General features: G+C 45.2%; 1 protein-coding gene across 6 annotated transcripts in view; it reads right to left on the bottom strand.

Annotated features, from left to right (window-relative positions):
- The window catches only part of TRIO (trio Rho guanine nucleotide exchange factor), a 222,609-nt gene that overhangs the window by 116,450 nt on the left and 86,930 nt on the right, over nt 1-19,229 (bottom strand). For all 6 annotated transcript variants that reach the window (XM_027606767.2, XM_027606769.2, XM_027606766.2 and 3 more), the window contains exons 13-19: nt 15,374-15,569; nt 14,411-14,577; nt 12,181-12,300; nt 10,339-10,530; nt 9,708-9,857; nt 5,826-5,940; nt 1,921-2,036 (exon numbers count right to left, since the gene is read on the bottom strand). In XM_027606767.2, the coding sequence (XP_027462568.2) occupies nt 1,921-2,036; nt 5,826-5,940; nt 9,708-9,857; nt 10,339-10,530; nt 12,181-12,300; nt 14,411-14,577; nt 15,374-15,569 (1,056 nt within the window). The remainder of the gene's footprint in view (nt 1-1,920; nt 2,037-5,825; nt 5,941-9,707; nt 9,858-10,338; nt 10,531-12,180; nt 12,301-14,410; nt 14,578-15,373; nt 15,570-19,229) is intronic.

Here is a 19,229-nt window from a genome sequence, read left to right on the forward strand (position 1 = left end):
GTCACCCACATAAGATGAGGAGGGGGGACAGGGCTTCATGAGTCTAGTTCTGCTCTCAGTGAGGCCAAAGTAGAGACACCCAAGGAGGCAGCTGGGATTTCCGAGTCTACAGACTCGAAGTGGAGGTCAGTGCTACTTTCATGACAAGGTACCAGCAGAGGAGGTAAGAAGGTAAGAAAGAAACTAGAGCTAGCCCCAGACTAAGCCTGAGACGATGCCAGCGTTCAGCTGCAGAGAGCCTGGGAAGAGTGCCGAGGAGGCTGGAGGCACCCAGGAAGCCCGAGGGCCGGGACAGAAATCACTGCTCCGTGTTCCAGCCAGTTAAGCTCAGGCTGCCGTCCTGAGCCCCGTGCATCAGGAGGAGCCTCCAGGATTGGGGTTATAAATAAGCAACTTCACTACAGGACCGTGAGCACAGCATAGAACCCAATGGGCTACAATGGCCTACGCTTCCTGATTTCATTTTTGGCAAATCAGCTGACTTTAGGAAAAAGCAACAACGCATTCCATTGTTTTTCTCCATTAAAATGATTATTTATAATCGTGTTCTCTGTAGCTGAATGACTGCTTGTCTTTCAACAGAGAAACAATAAAGATATATGAGAAGAGATTATGAGACAATCTCTAATTAGAAACAAAATCAGGCCCCATGAGTCTGAAATATGGTTGAACTATCATTAAATAAAATGTAATTTAAACACTAAAAACACTGCTTGCCACTTCTGTTGGGAATATAACTACCTCTGGTAACATCAACCAAGATGAGGGAAGGGTTGAGTCTGGGCGCCAGATCTATGGACCAGGAACTCCAGCTTACCAACCTCAGGGGAACCAAGCCATTCTGAGCACCTCGCTGCCCACTCGAAACCAACATTGACCAAATCAAAAGATCATATTCTCCCTAAGTGGGAAACTGTGCTGAGGAAGATTTACTCTTTAAGCTAAAAGATTTAACTGAATGCCTACTCTGTGGCAGGCACAGGTGAAATTAGAAGACCGTCCATGTCTGATGTGGTCGCCAGCGACCCACAGCACTGAAGAGGCCCCAGTGACTCTAAGGTCCCGGACACGCAGGACACGAGAGGGCTCACACAGGCGTTCTGAGAATGAGCCTTCTGTCCTCCGTGCCCTCCAGACTCTCCACATTCTGGACCAACAGCTTATGGATTCCTATGCTACCGTTAAAGCCAAGGAGAAGTGACAGGAATCTTAGTTCAAGTTAGGGGTCAGACAGACTTTACCCTACACAACGATCTTCCATGACTAACCATACCGGCCAAAACACTTACCCCAAAATGACTTCAGAAGACGGAAACTCTAAACATATCTTTTTATTTATTTTTTTATGTAGGCTCCATGCCCAACATGGGGCTTGAACTCATGACCCTGAGATCAGGAGTCCCATGCTCTACAGATGCCCCCTAAACATATCCTCTTGATGTCTCTGCATTAGTCAACTGCATGAACACTTTTTTACTCTACTGAATTCTTAGAAATTCTATCACACTTCTTACCTAATATTAGCTCAAGTTATCTGAAGAACAAAGCTTTACCTTGAAAATATAATTATAGCCAAAAAAAAAAAAAAACCCACCCACTGTAGTATTTATACAAGTACAGAACCTAGATTCCACAATGATTTTTGAATCGTCGTCATAATTAGGACTTGTTCCTGGTGGTCCTAAACATGAGCCAACGGCAGCAGAGGCGGGCTGCGTGACAGACACACTTGCTGAGGGCCCAAACCCACTTCTATGGGGTGTGGGTTTTCTTTTCATGACAAGCTTATTTAAAAGGCATGACTCTTTTGATCATTTGACAGTGGTTTTCAAAGTGGCTGACATGTCAAGAGCTTCCCAGCGGAGGCCGGAAGTCTAAAAGAGGGTGGAGAGCACGGGGGAGCCCGGTGTAATGACTGACCTGCTTGGCACTTCGTTCAAAGACCACGTACTGCTGGCACTGGTCTAGCCGTCTCTTTCTCATGGTCCAGTAATGCAATACCCTGTTCTCCCGCTGGAAGAGTTCATTCAAGATATCTAAGAGAATAAAGACAAAGACATATGTTGGTGCTTACAACCAGTGAAAACACTTGCAAAATCCCATTCAACGTTATTTAAAGACTTTATGCAAATGTCAAGTGCAAGACAGAGTATGAAATTAAGAGCCACACGGCTTGCTCGCCCAATGCTCTCAGTGAGCGTGTCCACCAGACCTCCCCTTCTGCTCTCACCCCAATTTGTTATCTTATGATTGAGGTCACTGGAAACTGAAGACTGGCCTCCAATATCTTTGGTTAGCTGGATGAGTGGGATAAGCTACTGCATCCCCTGCTGGGGCAATGTGACAATGGCTGGAAAAACTTCAGTATTAAATAATTAGTTCAACAACATTAAAACCCTCCTGTAGAAAGAATTTAGTATAAAGGATCTATGTCATAATAGTGGAGTACTAGAAGAAAACACAGTTTTGTTTTCTCTTTCTTTTTTTTTTTTTTTTTTTACAAAGGCAGAAACAAAACCATAAACCATTAGGAGAAGCAGGGACATAAGTAGAGAAGCATGGAGCCAGAAAGGCCAAAAACCCTGATTACATAAACACTGTAAATGTCATAACCAAACAAAATTCACCATAACAGTACAGCACCAATAAAAAGCTAGTTAAAATTATTGGGAAAATATAAGACACAGACCAAATGTACTTGCTTGTCAACAGGGAAAGATGAACGGTCCATTAGAAAAATGAGCAAAGCATATAAAGATTTTATTTGAGAGAGAGAGAGAGAGAGAGAGAGCGAGCGAGCGAGCTGGGGGGAGGGGCAGAGGGAGAAGGAGACTCCTTGCTGAGCAGGGAGCTCCATGTGGGCCTTGATCCCAGGACCCTGAGATCATGACCTGAGCTGAAGGCAGACGCTTAACCAACTGAGTCACCCCAGTGTCCTGAGCAAAGCATATAAACATGAAGTTCATAATTTCTAAAATATGGCCACTAAATACACAGAAACATGTTTAACCTCACTCAGACAATGAGACCATCTTGCACCCTTTTCCTGGCCAGCAGTGGTGCTGTCCAGTGCTGGCAGGATTGGGGGAGAGGAACATGCAGGGGTGACCCCATATTACTGAGGGGAAACAGCACCACTCTTGCAGCGGGCACTCTGGCGACAGGTGACGTCATCGGAAGTCTGCATACCTTTGAACCAGCAATTTATCTTTCAGATGTACGGTGCTTACACAAGCCGTATGTACTCAGGTGCGCAAACACTAAGGCACTGTTTGGAAAAACTGGCAGTGACATCTGAGCCCAACTGGGAGACAGGTTAAGTCAGCTATGAAATCATTACCCTGGACATTAAAAATGATAGAGATCTTTAAATTCTGATATGGAAAAAGGACTAAGATATGTTATTATTATTATTATTATTTTAAGTAGGCTCGACACCCGGTGTTGGAGCCCAACCTGGGGCTTGAACTCACCACCCTGAGATCAAGACCTGAGCTGAGATCAAGAGTCAGATGCTTAACTGACTGAGCCACCCAGGTGCCCCAAAAGAGGACTAAGATGCATTATTAAGTGAAAGAAGCAAATTGCAGCAAAAAACAGTCCCATTTTGGTAAAGAAATAAAAATGCGGGATGGTGAGTAGAGTGAAATCCATGTGTGTTTTTCTCTATATATTTATGTTTATATTCATAGACATATGCACAAAAAAGTCTTGACGGTGGTGACCACTGGCAAAGGAAATAGGTAATTTATATACATTTGTACACTTAATTTTTTTACAGTAAGTCTGTTTTACTCGAAGTTTATAAAATACACAAGGAACTTTGGAAGAAGATTCTAGAGACAAACTGCAAATCAAATAAATGGTATCTAGATTATAACTTCATTAATACTGGGAAACCTTAAAAATATTAAATTTTCCACAAATATTTCCCGAGGTCCGGGTGGGCTGAGAAACATGAACCTGTGAGCAGGACTTACGTGGCAGTTCAGTGGTCATGCTCCCTTATCTTTACTGAAAAAGGAAACTAATGTAGTGACACAAATTAAGACTTTGAAATTTGAAGCCAGTCAAAAAATTAAATGAAAGTATCACATGTGAAAATTAACATGAGCCAACGGGTCTTTTCCAGGCTCTTCTTTCTACAGTCCCTGCCTGGGGCCCGACTGACTTGGGGCGGGTAAGCGGCCAAGCAGAGCGCTGACCGCCCCCACCTGGACTGGGATGGGAAACCAGCTGGGGCTTCCTCATGCACCTGAAGGATTGTCTGGGGTCCTGGGATGCTGTCTCTTCTGGCACCCTCACCCTAACGTGGATTTGCCACACTGTCCCACACATAAATCTTTCGTCCCCAAGTACCCAGTGAAAGAAACAGAACATTCTGTTTTTAACTCTCCGTAGCACCCAGAATGATGATACACGGCAGCAAGTGCACAGTGACTACCTCGTGCGTGTGCATGTAGAGCGCACACTCCTCTCACACACACACACACACACACACACCCATCGCACTGGTACAACCTAGGACGGATCATAACATCTTTGATCAGAGAAAGCAGAATACGGCCAACAACCAAAGGCAATCTTGAAGGATGAGAGAAAGGCAATGATTTTTACATGACGTGAGCCAAATAAACCGATTACCAACGCAAGTAACTTGCTGGCAATGAAGACTTGCTCCTGCTGAGAAATGGCTGTGTTAGTCACTCATTTCCCCAAGAGGGAAGCCCACCAAGTAACAATACGAAATCTCCTCTGCAGAGGACAGAACTCTACCACTGTGACAGATCATTTTTCTGTGACACCTCTGACAGATGAATCCAGATGAACAGGGCGCAGAGTATAATGTACAAAGTTTCTGCCAATCATATGGGTTTAAAGAGTGAGACGAATCATCTGTTAACGGATTATGGCAACTTTTCCCCTATGAAACCCAACTCTGAGAGTGCAGGCTGTGGGGCCCCAGGTTCCTCATCTGTTTACTGCCGGCCCCTGAAGCTCACAGTGAGGATAGCAGGTGCCTCAATGGCAAGACTGTTTCAAACTCTTAATCATTTTCTGAGGTTATTTCCATGTCATTTTAATTGTATTTGTAAAAAAAAAACCCACTATGATTAAATCTAAGTTTTAAGTTAGAGAACACCTGAATGTATTTTCATTGTAAAGTATTCAATCAGAATTCTAGAGTAAAAATCATCAGTCCCCCTCACTTCCATCCATACCAATCCTATTAAGTTTAGTATCAAATTTTCCCAGACGAGTTTCCATGCCCTTAACGTTATATATATGCATACATAAAAACCCATGGCTTTACAGATTTTTACTCTCAAATGATACCAGAATGTATGATATTTGGCAATTTGATTTTATTAATGCTTTAAGTATACAAATCTCTAATACCTTCCAGCAATGATTTTGGTGTATAATTTCTTAATCTGAACTTTTAAAAAATATTTTGACTCTAGATAAATTCTGGTTTTCCTTTTTCCCCAATTTACAGTGTTTTCACCTGCCTGAACAAAATAGTCCAGGCTAATAAATTATCATGCTGCATTTTCTTCCTGCTTATACTCTTCGACTTTAGTCAACAAAGTATCAATCTATATCATTTGTTTCATATTTTATTATTAAACAAAGATAACTGGCGAGAACTTTAATAATACGAAATGAACATCTAAAATGAAGCCCTGGGTCTTGGGATTTTAGAACACATCCCGCCAGAGCCCCGGGGCTGCCCGCCGGTAAGACGGCTCATAGATTTTAGAACACATCCCGCCAGAGCCCCGGGGCTGCCCGCCGGTAAGGCGGCTCATAGCTGTACTCACTTTTTACTTGTTGTTCAGGGGCTTTGATATGTGTCACCATTCCAGGCATGTTCACACTGTTCCTATGCAGGTACTTCAGGAAGACATCTGCATTCCTTCTAGCAAGCGTGCAAGCCTAAGAGATACATGGAGGGCAAGGTGTTGTTAATGTGACTTCGACAAACATGTATTTTGAGTACGTATGGATGACGACATCGTATAGCTCTAACACACATCTTTAACTAAAACATTCGTCGGGCCAACTTGTGGTTGGAAGAATACACAGGTTACATCCTATTTCAATTAAAAAAAAAAATCTGTCTTGGACCTCTTGCTCTGAGGAAGTCAGCTGCTGGGCTGAGCACCGCCCCACAGAGAGGTGCACGGGGCAGGGGACGGAGAGAGGCCGCGGGCCTGCACAGAGAGGAGGTGGGGCCCTTCTCCTTCCGGGCCCCCAGCCAACAACCTGGCTGCAGCCTTGGGAGAAACCTTGAGTGAGAGCACCCAGCTAACCTGTGCCCGGATTTCTGGAAAGGGCAGACAGTATTTTCAGCTTTCCAAGTCCTATATTCTCTACCTCCCCGTTGCAAGTACTGAACCCAACCAATGTGGAGGAAAGCCGCCACGGGCAACAGGGAGAAGAGTACGAGTGAATGGATTTAGCTCTCGGGGGCTTAGACTGCCAAACCCTGGTTTGAGCCATCAGTTTTGGAGTGGTTTGTTTTGTGGTGTTATTGTGGTAATAGATGACTGATGGATTCCACGTTTATAAACCAAGTAAGTAATTTCATTAATGTATTAAAAAAACAAGAGGAAAAATACCCTTAATTATATGTGAGTTGGAAATATCTTATCCATTTCCTGTCTCAGCTCTGGAATTACTCTTTCTTCTAGAAGCTCTGTTTCCTCCTTCTGATACATGGTATTTAGACCACAATCTGGACAAGACACAGGGAGCTCATTATTACTGGTCGGTCACTATTTCCAGGCCTTTGCAGTACATGGAGCGAGGACACTTTTTAATTAAGAGAAGAATGTATCATGAGTCTCCGCAGATTAGCCTGAAATTGGCTGCACTCTAAACGGTGAGGAAGCGGCTGCAGACGGCCGGGGTTATGTCAGGAGGACGTCAGAGCCAACCTGCCTGGAAGGAGCTCCCACGAATGGGACAAGTTGAGTATAAAAAGATAAATGACTGCAATTGATCAAAACACACCAAATATCTTAAAATCCATGAAGATAGAACAAAAACTAATCCTATGTAGAGGTTGCTAGGGCAACAGCTCATTATTCTGAAAATGAGAAGCAAATGGAAAGATTCAAGCACTTAGCCTGCCTTTTCTGGACAAACTCTATTTGAGAGTAACCAAATAGCTAAGGAGGGAATAATTCTAGCTAATCAAGGCAGAAGGAATGATAGAAGCTCACCATTTTGCAACTCCTAATGAAGCATTATCACCACAGGGTACTAAACCCATTAGGTAAAAGGCAGACAGAGAAGCACATAATGGATTAACTGGACTTACCACATTTGAAGCAATGGTAAACCCTCCTATCACACAGACACAAAGAGAAGCAGACCTTATGTGCCTCCTGATGGAATGCCAGGTACGCTGAGTGCACACACACACACTCACACTCAAGCCTGAATCTAAGTGAGGCTCTCAACAGAACACACTTAGAGAATCCAGGATGGTAAAAAATGACTCCACAGGATGCAATTATGGAAATCCAGAGTGAGAGAAATCCCACAGTATAACTTACTTCTTCAGCTAATAAATAGTAACAAAAGGGGGGTGGTGTTTCGATTAGAAGAGATTTGGAGGGGCGCCTGGGTGGCTCAGTCATTAAGCGTCTGCCTTCGGCTCAGGTCATGATCCCAGGGTCCTGGGATCGAGCCCCACATCGGGCTCCCTGCGCCACAGAAAGCCTGCTTCTCCCTCTCCCTCTGCCCCTGCTTGTTTTCCCTCTCTCACTGTATCTCTGTCAAATAAATAAATAAAATCTTTAAAAAGAGAGAGAGAGAGATTTAAGAGACATATTAATAAAGTCAACGTGCGGACCTTGTTTGAATTCTGATTAAAACCATATATAAGACAATACGGGTCAGTCAGAGAAATTTGAACACTGTTGGATTTTGTATAAAATAAGAAATACTGTTAATTTTCAGGATCCGATAATGGTATTGTGGTTATGTTTTAGAAAGGCAAAATTTAATGTTTAAATACATACTGAAGTATTTACAAATAGAATGATGTAACATTTAGAATTTAAAGTAGCCCAGGGAAAGTGGGCATATGCCCATGTGCTGATAACTACTGACGCTGGGTGAGAAGTACACAGGAGTTTGCTACCTGTTCTATTTTGTATGCATCTTTAAACTTCCATTATGAAAAGTTTAAAGCTATCCAATACACAGACACTACTGAACCTAGCTGAGAGAAGGAATCTGAACAGGCCAGTGAGTATTTTGTTTTATAATTTTATCTAAGTATCTGTCTTATTTAGACTAAGTAGTATTCAATTCTGCTTTATTTTTTTTTAAAAAGATTTTATTTATTTATTTGAGACAGAGAGAATGAGAGAGAGAGAGAGCGAGCGAGCGAGCACATGAGTGGGAGGAGGGTCAGAGGGAGAAGCAGACTCCCCACCGAGCAGGGAGCCTGATGCGGGACTCGATCCAGGGACTCCAGGATCATGACCTGAGCCGAAGGCAGTTGCTTAACCCACTGAACCACCCAGGTGCCCCAATTCTGCTTTATTCTAAATGGATTGCAGAGAAAGAGAGGCAAATTATGAGGATCCCAATGGAAACGTCCTCACAGTGGCAGGCATTTCATAAATGTAACAAGCAAGGACACGTAAGCCCACCCAGGGCTTTCAAGCTCCGTTTGAAATGGTTCAACTGGAGGCTGAGGGAGTCACCGCTGTTTTCCCACCCCGATCTGCTACAAAGAAAGTCATGTGATGGAAGCTCAAAATAAATGACCAGATACAATTTTCAGAGTTACAATCTGTTCTCCCAGACTAAACAGTAACTGTCAAACATCACCTTCAGAATGGAAACAGAAATTATTAAATGTAACACGAAATGGGGTCAGAGGGGTCAGAATGCCAAAGCAAAACTCAATAAAGTGACAATGAAAAGCACACACCACACCTACTTTTAACAGGTCTGAGTGGCAACAGGCAGAGCCTCAGAAGATTCTCAAGAGTGAAAGAATACATCACAGAAACATGGAAATGTTGCCAAATGTTTTGAGCACTTTTTAGAACATCTGGGTGATTTAGGTATGAACACACACACACACACACACACACACACAGGCGGCTAGAGAAACTCCTCATTTAAAGCTTCTCAGAGTTGGGCCTAAATGGAATTAAAGTCTCTTTTGTAGGAAACACTGCCTGAGTGAGTATTAGTAACTAATCCTATAAACCCCAAGAGGTGTTCCTGCTTTGTGTCTACTCTGCACTGGGTTCAGTCTTTATTCCTAAAAAGGCTGAATTTCCAAAGGAAGATTATTTCAAGCTATCGGCATTTCTGTCTCACCAAATTAATCTATCTGCTCAGAATCATCTGGTGTTCTGACTTCCACCCATGCTTTATTCACACAGGTTTCCAGCTCTTTGGGAAAACTCGGGAGTGTAAATCACAAATGGAAGATTGTAAAGACTCTCTCTGACCACCTAGCCCGGCGCGGATGCAACGTCACACAAGGGGAGAGCTGCAGGTATGGAGAGCTCCCCCCTCCCCCGCCCCGGGCCCTGCACGCCTGGTGCCTGGGAACATCTGGGGTTCTCTGACGGACAGTCTGGACCCTGCCATCTTCCGGCGAACCATCTTGCATTTGTGTCCCCTGTTCAGGGAGGCACCAGCACCCCAAAGGGCCGGCTCCTTACCTTCAGGAATGCTTCCTTTTGCTCCAGGTGCTTGCTAATCATTGGCGTGACGTGGTCCGTCTCTGAGTTGGGGCCCAGCTTGTCAGCGCCTCCACACCAGTCCTCTTCTCTCTTGTACTCCTGCTCCAAGCTCTCGAGCACACTGCAGACCTGTGAGCAGGAGAGTCGCAGGCTAAGAGGGGCTGGTCGGCGACTGACGGCACAGAGCGGGATCTCCGGCAAGTGTGGTAGGTCAGGCTCTAGGGATAAAGGTGCTGGCCTGGGGACCAAGACCATCGGAAGGAACCATGGGCTCCGTCTTACACGTGAGGACAAATGCAGGGGTCAAAATAGGCAGGCCTTTCAGAACAAGAACCAAATAAAAACGGAATTTCTGGTCTCTCTCTGGTGTGTTTCAGGCTATCCATTTAAACGAGAGGAGAACGCAGGTCTTCTCGGCTCCTTTCCAACCTATTACTCTCGGAGTCCTAAAGTAAGCGATAACCCTTCTACTTCTGGAATGCTTTTCTCTGCCTCGGTTGAAGTGACTGGCTCAGTAATGACTGAGGCTTTACGACGGAGTTGTCCAATAACACTGAGCTCAACATAAAAGGCTGGTCAGGAGCCCAAGGCATCGAACCTGCCTCCTCACCTGCTCTGAGGTTTTGTAGAAGGCGACAGACGCGTTCACGAGCTTGAGGCGGTCTTCCATCTTGAGCATGAGCTGCTGCCAGTGAGAGGCCACTTTCTCGGCGCAGTCCCGGATCATGTCCATATCGTAGTGATTGGCCTGCAGCATGGCTTCTGCCTTCTGCTGCACCTGCAGGGCGCTCTGATGTGTTTTCTAAGGAGAGAGAAAGGAGAGGGGATACTTATCTGTCTGGGCCGTCACACGTCTACTGGGAAGGAACTGGGAAGGCTGCCGTGGTGCTGCTCCACCTGCTTTTATAGAAACAACTTCCCTTAATATTCATCAGGACACTTCCACAAACACAGCAGACCGTGCAGTAAAAAAAAAAAAGTTTTCATGCCTAGCAACAACCGCGCTTACATTTAAATTACCTAATGAAGGATGAAATGCATTAAGACATTCCAGAATGGGTCCCACTTGTGGGGTTCTCAGCTTGAGAAATAGCAGGGAAAATTAATAGCCAATATTCTAAAAAAGCTGTTGAAATGTTCCAAGTTTATTCTTCCTATTGGTCCTCCTTGTAATAGCAGCTAGAGGCACATGAACACATGGAGAAAAAAGGTGGCCACCATGAATGCCTTTTGCATTTTTACCTTAAACTTTAGACTTGAGTAAAAAGTTTTCAAGAACTATTGACTTTAAAAGAGAGAGAGAGAGAGAGAAACATAATTCAAAGCTAGGAATGAGCCAAGTGTATTCTCTGGAGGCTCATGCTACATTAAAATATCAAACTAACACCAGAAATCCAGTAGAATTCTGCTCATGCATGTTCACTAGAAGATCCCATGAGGGGCTGACAGGTCAGGTTCTCCCAATGAAGCCTCAGAACACCAGCCAGCACAGCAGTTAAGGTGGAGTACATGGGTTTCTGTGGACACAGATTTTTTTCTTTTTCTTCTTTTTTTAACCACAGCAAAATTTTGCATTTCACTGAAAAGGCACTAAATGACCCCAGAAAAGACTATATGCAACATAACCAACCCTACCCTTCACCCAGATACACGGACATGTATTAGGCATTTAATTATTAGAAATCACTAGGCACAGCATACAATTTTCAAAAGACGCCCAGAGTCTGGGCTTCAAGAAGAAGAGCTAATATGTGTCTGCTGACGCTGAGTAGTTGAAAATATGTCAATCTCGAGAATAAATTAACAGTATTTTCTGTGGCTTTATTCTCTATGTATGTAACTACAGCAGGAAACAAGTTTTCTGCAATCAAATGCTCTTTTTCCCGAGAGTGTACCTTGAGACTACCTACCATAATTAACTCCCTTCTCCCCCCACCAAAAAAACTTGACAAATAATGAACTCACATGCTGTGAGAGTGAATCTGAGTGGGCTTCGCCCTGGCCTGGCACCAACCCCGCGAGGGTGAGGGACGCTGCTGTTAACCAGGGTCGGAGGAGTTCCATGGATAGTGTTGTCTACTGGTGATGTGCACCTGGTCTGGCTGAGCCGCCCTCGGCGCTCTGCTCTGTCCAGGAGTATGTGTACAAGACCCGCAGAACAGAAAGCCCCTCAGCCCAGACCCCAGCTCGGGTTCTCAGGTGCAGGTGCTCCCGACAGTGGGGGGTGCGTGCCACCAGGGTCTCACGGCTAGGCGCTGCGAGGTCCCCAGGCTGGCGCACGCCTCCTCCCCTCACTGCAGTCGCCAGCCCGTGTCCTTTCCCTGAAATACACTGGAGATGCATCAGCATCATCACTCTGGATCCTGCTGAACCCCACCGGGCTTGGGGTCAGTCCCCCGTGAGGGGGCTCAGCAGACGTGTCCCGAGGTGGGGGGCAGGCCGGTGTCCCTACCTCGATGGCGTGCTGGAACTGCTCATGCTCCCTCTGCAGCTGCTCGGCCTCTTGTAACGAGCTGGCCGTGATGAGCCCGGCATTCAGCATCGACTCTCCATTACGGATCCAGCCCAGCACCTGAAACATGACACAGGGAGCTCCAAGCGCCGGCCCTCCGCAGGGGATCCCCCTGCAGGCCACCGGGGACACGAGCCAAGTGGGCAAGGTGGTCAAGCTGCTCACGTCAGCTGTGAAGCACGGGTTTCCTTATGATCCCACTGCCTGATGTCCTTCCACAGTATCTGATCTTAAGTGCTGCATTTTAAAATTAATTCAGTTATCTTACAGCTTCAAATGGGTGCTGAAAAGGTGGGGAGTCCAGCGGATTGTTATTATTATATTAGTCGACAGGTCAAAGCAGATTAAGAATCACCTACTAGATATCCACTGCCCCAAATAATTCCCTGATAATGGGGCGCCTGGGTGGCTCAGTCGGTTAAGCATCTACCTTCAGCTCAGGTCATCATCTCACGTCCTGAGATCGAGCCCCAGGTCAGGCTTCCTGCTCAGCGGGGAGTCTGCTTCTCCCTCTCCCTCTGCCCCTCCATTCCTGCTCGTGCATGTGCATGCACTCTCACTCTCCCTCTCAAGTAAATAAAAATCTTTAAAAAAAACAAAAAACAAGTAATTCCCTGATAATCAAGAAATGTATTTTTCATTCCTTTTTTCTTAATAAACATGCAAAATTAGCAAACTCCCTGGTAAGGGAACTATTTTTTTATTTCACCAACATATTTTCCAATTTAATGCCAGTGTTAAACGACCTGCTAACCGAAGAGTGGATTCGGCGGTGCTACGACGCTCAGGGCTGTCCCCCGAGATTCTCAAACAAGAGCATTCCAACCGTGGAAGCTGCAGGACTGCGGGCAGTTACTTGTAGCACAGACTGCTAGGTACCTACTCAACGCCTACTTCTCCTCATCTCCTTTACTCAGAAAACCTCGACTTTGTGTGTGTGTCGGGGGGGGGGGAGGGTGGATTAAAATAAAACCACGTCACTGCCCCGTCACAGCTCCGTTAGAGTTTGGATGCTCTCTCCAGCTACCGAGGTCAATGCAGTCGCCTCTGGGCAGCTGTGTGACCACATTTCTTCTCTGATGCAAGTACTGCTTCTTCCCTGTTATGTTTTTCCCTTCCTGCTGCCTGGCAAGTGGAGGGGGGAGCTGGGGCTGCAACAGCCACCTGACAACCCGCCACCCACACAGCTGCCTCACCTATCACGTGGCCACTGAATGAGCACCTGCAACAATCTGCCACGTCCTGACATGTCACGTAGAGAAAGTAATTTTTGAGCAGCACTTTGAGACTCTTACAGGCAAATGCAATTCCTCATGGATAGTTTATGCTTTTGTTTCTTAGACACACTGTTTTGTTTTTAGCAAGAAGGAACACTTTATTAACTGGTCTTTAAAAGGCAGGTCAGAATACTTCATCTCATTACACGGGAGACCAACAGGTGCTCTTACAGCTTCCCAGTTTGACAGTGTATCTGCTTTAATGTGAGTACCACCCACTCAGGCACCACACCTCGCTCACACTCCAGAGGCACCTTATCCCCTCTTCTCAACCTAACACGCTTTTCTGTGCCTCCACCAGAATCCCAGAAAGCCATACTTTCCCTGTATCAGGGCGGTACCATGAGTGGTTTCTCTGCTCATGAGATAAAATGTCAAGTACATGCTGAATGTATGTATACATGGAATCCCATTGGCTGTGAACCGAAAGCAATCCCTCCCAAATGTTCCATTTTTATTTTGCCATGCTCTCTGAGATAGGACAGTAGAGCAGGCTTGTCGCAGAAGAAAACCCCAGCCCCCTCTAGCCTGTCACCCCATCCAGACTGATAACAGCCTATTTGGCAGAACAATCATAGAGTTATTTAGCCTGAGGAACAATGTGCTCAGTTTCAAGCAAGAGACCACCAATAACAAAACAAGCTAAGTGAATGTTCCTTTCAAGTGATACACCTGCTGGGCGGGGAAGCCTCTTCCCCTACAGAATAAACACACAGCTGTCCGGGCACTGGTTCCATTCTAGCACACGAGCTGTGGCCGTACCGGGGGTGTGCGTGTCACATCATGCCTCACAACAGCTGTGTTCTGTATCCCAAACGACCAGGAGGTCCGTCTTCGGGGGCTTATCAAGCGGGGCCCCTCTGGTCTGGCTCCGTGACCAGCAGCTTGTTTACCTGTTTCACTTCAGCCTGCAGGTGGCGAAGCTGCACACATTGTTCCAGGTGCTTCCGATGCTGTTCCGCTGCTAAATCCAGCTCCTGCTGCTTTTCATGAAGGAACTCCAACAGGTCCTGGACCCGAGTTGCCATGTCAACATCTCTATCGCAAAGCAGCTCCACACCTGCGGGCAGTGAAGGGAGAGCCCAGAGTTCGACTGGTACGGCCGCCGGCTCTTCAGCCGCGCATGGCATACACTGCGCTTTTGTGAAGAACATGCCCGGCCGGGCCAGGCCGTTACCTTGAAGGCCAAGTGCAAGGAAGGCATTGCGGGCAGAGGAGTGTTACATGTGCTTCCGAGCATGGGAGGGGGCCTGCAGGAACGTATCCGATGTGTTCCAAAGCAAAACATAATGTAAAGCTAATCAAACCAAACCCATTTCCTGTCCATCTATTTCTACAGGGGTAACTGCGGACACGAGCCCTTGGCTCTATCAATGAGCGAACTCTGGCTTCTTTTGGCTGTACAGCCACTTGCACCCTGTTTACTCTTCAGGAAGCACTGAATTTGGTTTGTATAAAACGAGTAACATAGTAGCAGGTTGTCAAACACTACGGACTTCTCTCTACATTTTTGAGCCCATAGTGACCTCTGCTGGTAAAATATAAACTAAGAAAAAACATTAAGAATGTGAAAAATTTTTTGAGATTCACATTTCATTCATGGATGTACAACTGGAGATCATATGCTCCCTGAGGCGACGTGCAAGAATATTAAAGGAAAGTACGCTAATCGTAATGTTACATGTGATCATGATATGTGAAAATAAAACAGCAAAATGTTCCTTTTGAAGAGCAGGTACCTAGAACATCTATGTCGGGGGGCTAACTAAACTTGGCGGCCAGCACACAAATAAACAGGATGAATTTCCGTATGATATGAAACCCCCACAACTGACAGAATGAAATGCATTCCTTACCCGAAGCCTGCACTTCATTGACGTACTGCAAAAGGTCCTGCCCTTGGTGGATGACATCGAAGGTCAAGTTGTTCATGGTCAGAGCTTTGTCTGCATGGTGCTGGAGGCGTTGTTCTGCTATCGTGAGATCGTCCGTGTCAAAATCGTTCATTTGCTGAGAAAGCTCATCGTTCCAAGACTCAAGGTCTGAGATGATCTGACACAGGAAAGTATCTTCTTAGGACCAAGACTTACAAAATAAGTATCTGCTGTGACATCTCACTGTGCCAAGTAGGGAAGGAAGGAAGGAACTAATGTGACCATGTCCGAAGGACATGGAAGCCAGCCGTAGGGGCTCTCACAGGCCAAAGATGGGACAGATAGATACAAAAAAATCTATCACAATTGAATAAAATTTACAAAATAAAGAAAAACACATTAATGCCTAGTGATTAAAAAAGAAGAAGAAGAAGAGCTAAAAAGCCTAAAATTAAACGAAAAACTCCTCTGATTAGAAGTTGACAGGAAGGGCGCCTGGGTGGCTCAGTTGGTTAAGCGACTGCCTTCGGCTCAGGCCGTGATCCTGGAGTCCCGGATCGAGTCCCGCATCGGGCTCCCTGCTCAGCGGGGAGTCTGCTTCTTCCTCTGACCCTCCCCCCTCTCATGCTCTCTCTATTTCATTCTCTCTCTCAAATAAATAAATAAAATCTTTAAAAAAAAGAAGAAGAAGTTGACAGGAAACCAACCTTTATCCTGAAACTGGTAAAAGAGATAATTATTTAAGCCTATAACAATGAAGGAAGATTGCCCTTTATAGATAAATCTAGTTATTAAATGTAGAATAAAATTCGAAAGGCTGTTTTTCTCATTCTGTTTTGAAATTCTAGTGAAATAACCCTTCAGGCAATGATCACCAATGTGCAGTAAACTATAATGGAAAAGGATGGGGGGACTTAATGGGAGGGTCAGGCTGCCACCTCCTAATCCCACAGACCAACCTAAGCTCCCTAAAGAAGGAGGACCAGACAGGACTAGCCTTCTGACAGGACAAGCCGTGGCCCTTGGGGAGCAGCTGGCACAGAAACGGAACCCGAATCTTAATCAGGTCTTTACATCGAATTTGCAAGTTTATAGGAAATACCAGGGAAAGAAAAACAGAAGAAAATCACTAAGCGAACGCAGAATGTGGGACCTGGTTTCTTCCCCTGATGCAGTCATTCCAACAAGTCATGGCAGGAAAAAAAAAGAAGGGTGGATGAAGAGATGATTCCGGATGGGAAGACGATCAGCCGTGTAAGCGGCACCCACGCGCCTCCCCGCCCCCAGGGCAGCTGCAGAGGGCAGAGCAGAGGTTGGGTGTTAGTTAGAGATCAAGGCCTCCAGTTGGTGAGGGGTGGTAGACTCTGGTTATGTGGGAAAAGGCCTTATTTTGTCAAGATACTTAAGAAAGCCTTTAGGAGGGAAACGGTAAGCTGGCAAAGCTTTGCTCTAACATACTACAGCACAATAACAAGAGAAGGGATGTTTGCAGCAAGGAAGACACAATCCTGCTGTATTTGGGAGAGAGGCACGTGGACGTTCACTGTACCATCCTTGCTACTTTGGAGCCGGTTTGAAAACTTTTGTAATCTACTTTTTAAAAATTCAGGCTAAAAATTACAAAATCCAAAAAGAAGGAAAAGACTTCTTGTGAAAGAACACTGCATTATCTACGTTTCAGTGGGATAACCTTTCCCATGAGTCCTGATTTCCTTTCATCCAGATGAGCAGTAACCACCTGAGTTTGAAAATCTGACAATGTGAGAGAGTTTACATAGAACCCAGCTAGGAGATGGGAAGTAATAAAAACTGAAGGCTTCCCCAAACTCCTATGGCAAAAATCTTCTGGATTTATTCTTTCATTAGTGGGGTCTGCATGCAGTATGTATATTTACACTAATTTATTAAATTGGGCTAATTTATAAAATTAATAAATTTTAAACAATGTTAAATTACACATAAGCCAAAAAGCCACTGAGGGAAAATATTTTTTAAAAGGAAAGAGCTTACCATACCTTTAAGCTTTATCTCCACCCTAAGGGTAAATTTCCTTCTTTAATGTTCCTTTTCTAACACTGAGGCAGGAGAGGGTTAGGTGTGGTGGTGAGGTACAGACTCAGCAATGATGTCTCATGGAGGCACCATCAGGCTCAGACAACACTCAAGAGCAGATAATAAACAAAAATGAACGTGCTAGAACCAGCAGGACTCAAAAATACTCATTGAGCTTATGGCCATGATCAAAGGATCATCAGGAAAAATCCTGCCCAGAGTTTATCATTACAGCTTGTTAACCGTACAAGTGAAGACAAGAAATCAGTGGCAAAAACAAAGCTCAAGAAAGGGGAAGTAATTTTTGAACAGGAATTCTTTGGAGAAGTAACTTTGTTTTTAACTCGATCCCAGAATGTGTAGAAATTCTAAAAGTTCCTCTTCCTAAATGTACATATAACTGTTCTGTAAGTAACTATCACAGGATGCTATAGTAATGACTTCGTTGTTTTTAGATCAAAAGAGCAGATTTTACCTGGAATATCAAGAGGCTGAGACTGCACTATGTCTAAGCCATAGAAAACCTAGATTCACTTTTGAGAGATAGAAAGGCTATGAAATACAAGAGATAGGAGAGATTTTTAAAAACTGGCCAAGGAACAGATAAGTTTCTCCCATAAAGATAACTCCATGCCTCCTACAGGCAGTCGGATGGAGCATTTTCCCAGATAAGGGAAGACACCCCAGCCGAAGCCTCAACTTCTCAGGTTTCTATGTTTCAGGATTATTCCAGAGAAAAGAGGTTCTTAGGCTATGACACTCTAAAAGCTTTTAGACTATATTTTAGCTGGCCTGTGACTGAACTGCAGGTTTAATTTCCTCAGTTGAGGAAAGCACTACACCTGGCCGGGCACACTGGCTTTTTTAAAGGCCACTGGGAATTCTGTGGCTTTGGTGTGGGAAAATTATGTTTCTGGTTCCTGAGCTACATTTTAAAACACTAGTTTGTTGAAAATGGAAATACAATTAGAATTTTTTTCCTTTAAGTAGCAGTCATACAAATGAAGCCAAGAGATTTCTTTTTAAGTATCAAAATGTCTTGATGAAAAACTTCAAGTAATGCCTGATTGCTCTGTGTTTTCTAATTGAAACTACTCAAAAGCAGCTAAGTTTATCAAAGCAATTCACTCGAAGTAGAGGTCACAGAGGAAAACAGGCATGCTGGGTCTTCTGCTCATACGGTCTGCAACCTGGAACCGGCACACCATCGCCCAGGCCCCGGGCAGGTCCTTAATAAGCTAGAGCACAGTGGGCTGTTTCTCTACATGGCCTCGTGTGGCTGTAAGGGTCAAGACACTGAGAGCAGATTTTACCAGACAACATGGGTGGGATTTAACTCCTTTCTTGTCATAAACCAATGATGACAATAAAAACAGCCAAGAAGGCCTTTCTTCAATGAAAACACTGATGGGAAATTTAGACAGATGGCCAACCAGAGACCCCCCCCCCCGCCCATGAGAGGCCCAGCACTGGGCCTGGCCTGGTCCCTGTACCATACACCAAGACCACCACTCAGAGCTGGGCCTACAGACAGACCCGAGAGAAGCAGGCAGGGCCCACTTCAGGCAGCTGCTCCCCTGAGCAGAGAGAAGTGAAGCAGTCCACACAAAGTCCGGCCACCCCTCTGCCTTCAGTGGCACTGAGGGTCGGGGGGGGGGGGCACACCCTACAGACTCTGCTCGGCAGTCACAGGACCACCTGGCGGGCTGCTGGTACCCGGACAGGCACTCGGTCACTCCAGCAGCTGTATGAAGCTGACAGGCACCAGGAAACCGGCCTTCTCCGG

The sequence above is a fragment of the Zalophus californianus genome, chromosome 5 (genome assembly GCF_009762305.2).
Source record: "Zalophus californianus isolate mZalCal1 chromosome 5, mZalCal1.pri.v2, whole genome shotgun sequence".
NCBI classification, from domain to species: domain Eukaryota; kingdom Metazoa; phylum Chordata; class Mammalia; order Carnivora; family Otariidae; genus Zalophus; species Zalophus californianus.